The sequence below is a fragment of the Stegastes partitus genome, unplaced genomic scaffold (assembly GCF_000690725.1).
Source record: "Stegastes partitus isolate 25-593 unplaced genomic scaffold, Stegastes_partitus-1.0.2 Scaffold2103, whole genome shotgun sequence".
NCBI lineage: Eukaryota > Metazoa > Chordata > Actinopteri > Pomacentridae > Stegastes > Stegastes partitus.
The window spans coordinates 98,778-100,360 of record NW_007579834.1 but is presented as its reverse complement, the minus strand read 5'-3'; the positions used below and the strand labels follow the sequence as shown (position 1 = coordinate 100,360).

Below are 1,583 nucleotides of genomic sequence, written 5' to 3'. Positions count from 1 at the left end.
TGTAAAGAGACAAAGAGACACTGCAGAGACACTGTAAACACACTGCAGTAACACAGAGGACACCCCAGTCTCCAGGTGTGAAGGACTACCTGTGTCACAGGGCAGGTGTGAGGCTCGTCCAACATCTCTGAGTAGATGTCCCTCCGTCTTTGTCGTCCTTGTCCCAACAGAGTTTCCATCATCCTCCAGGACAGCAGACAGACACACTGCTGCTTCAACACACCTGGAACCAGACTGAGACAGACAGTAAGGGCACAGTCATACAGAGACACACCTGAGCCAATCACACGTCCAGAGAGAGACAGGAGGCGGGGCTGTCCAAACGTGGACATAAGACATAATACTGCATCCATCCACAGGACGTCCAAGATCTGAGACTGGAAACCAAACACATCCTCAGAGGGACAGGTAAGACGAACGGAGACAGGTGATGTCCTTACCTGTGTGTGAGCTGCGAGCTCAGGTGACACACCCACAAGTACTCGGACACGCCCCTGTGTCCCTGCAGCAGTAACCGTGGTAACGTTCCGTCTCCAGGACAACGGGGGGCAGGGCACCCCCCGCCCACCCTGCTGAAGGCTGTCACCTTCAGGCTGGAACGAAGGCAGCAGCAAAGCATGCTGGGAGGAAAGTCAGGGCAGGGCTTGAACAGGAAGTGGACGTGATGCAGCTGCAGGAAAACCGAGAGAAGTTTATCGAATGTGTAACACAAGTTGAAAGAGCATTAGTTTGATCCATGTATGGATGTTTGTTTCAGTGTTTTCATGGATGAATAAATGAAACTGGATCTGCAGCTACTGATCATCTTCTACTGATCATCAGCCCATCAGCCTGTTACACCATCACTGCATGAGCTTCACCTTCAACAGTGATTTAAAGAAAGAAAAGCAGCGGCTCTGATTCTAATCAGAGGATCTGCAAATATCTGGTAACTCTTAAACTGATGTCACTGATCAATAACTGTTAATCACACTGACTGTGGTGATGATGTCACACTGGCTGTCCAATCAGCAGCAGCCTCACCTCCACTCGGTCTCCTGCTCTGAGTTTCCTCTTTGGCATCGGCTGATAGGCCAGACACAGACCAACCCTCCCGTCAATCACGTAGAGCCCCGCCCCCTCGCTCACGACCTTAGTCACTATGCCCTATCAGAGGAGAGGGGCGGGGCTTAGCACACAGGTGAACAATGACACAAAAATGCTGAGAGCCAATGAAAGATCTGAGCCCTCCCACCTGGTAACTGATGACTCTGGACTGCTTCATCCTCACACCTGATTGGACATCAGGCTCCGCCTCCTCACTGTCATCACTGGCGTGTGACATCATCATCAGGGGCATGTCCATGTTGGTGGGTGTGTGCTCTGCAGGAGCTTGAGTAAGATCCTGTGTGTGTCTTGGTGTGTAGTCAGTGTGTAGTTCAGAGCAGTCAGTCACACACAGGATGTTGTTTCCTCTCCAGCCTCGCAACACACACACACGGAGAACTGTCACACACACACTTTGTCCAACACACACACACTGAGACCAACACAACTTGCTGCTGTCCTGCAGAGAGACAGAGATCATCATCATCAATATCATC

The 1,583-nt window shown here is 51.1% G+C and overlaps 1 protein-coding gene across 1 annotated transcript in view; it reads right to left on the bottom strand.

The window, feature by feature from the left end:
• Nucleotides 1-1,583, bottom strand: part of ctc1 (CTS telomere maintenance complex component 1) — a 31,164-nt gene that overhangs the window by 20,901 nt on the left and 8,680 nt on the right. The window contains exons 7-10 of the mRNA XM_008303959.1: nt 1,235-1,546; nt 1,024-1,146; nt 441-670; nt 22-234 (exon numbers count right to left, since the gene is read on the bottom strand). Coding sequence (XP_008302181.1) covers nt 22-234; nt 441-670; nt 1,024-1,146; nt 1,235-1,546 — 878 coding nt within the window. The remainder of the gene's footprint in view (nt 1-21; nt 235-440; nt 671-1,023; nt 1,147-1,234; nt 1,547-1,583) is intronic.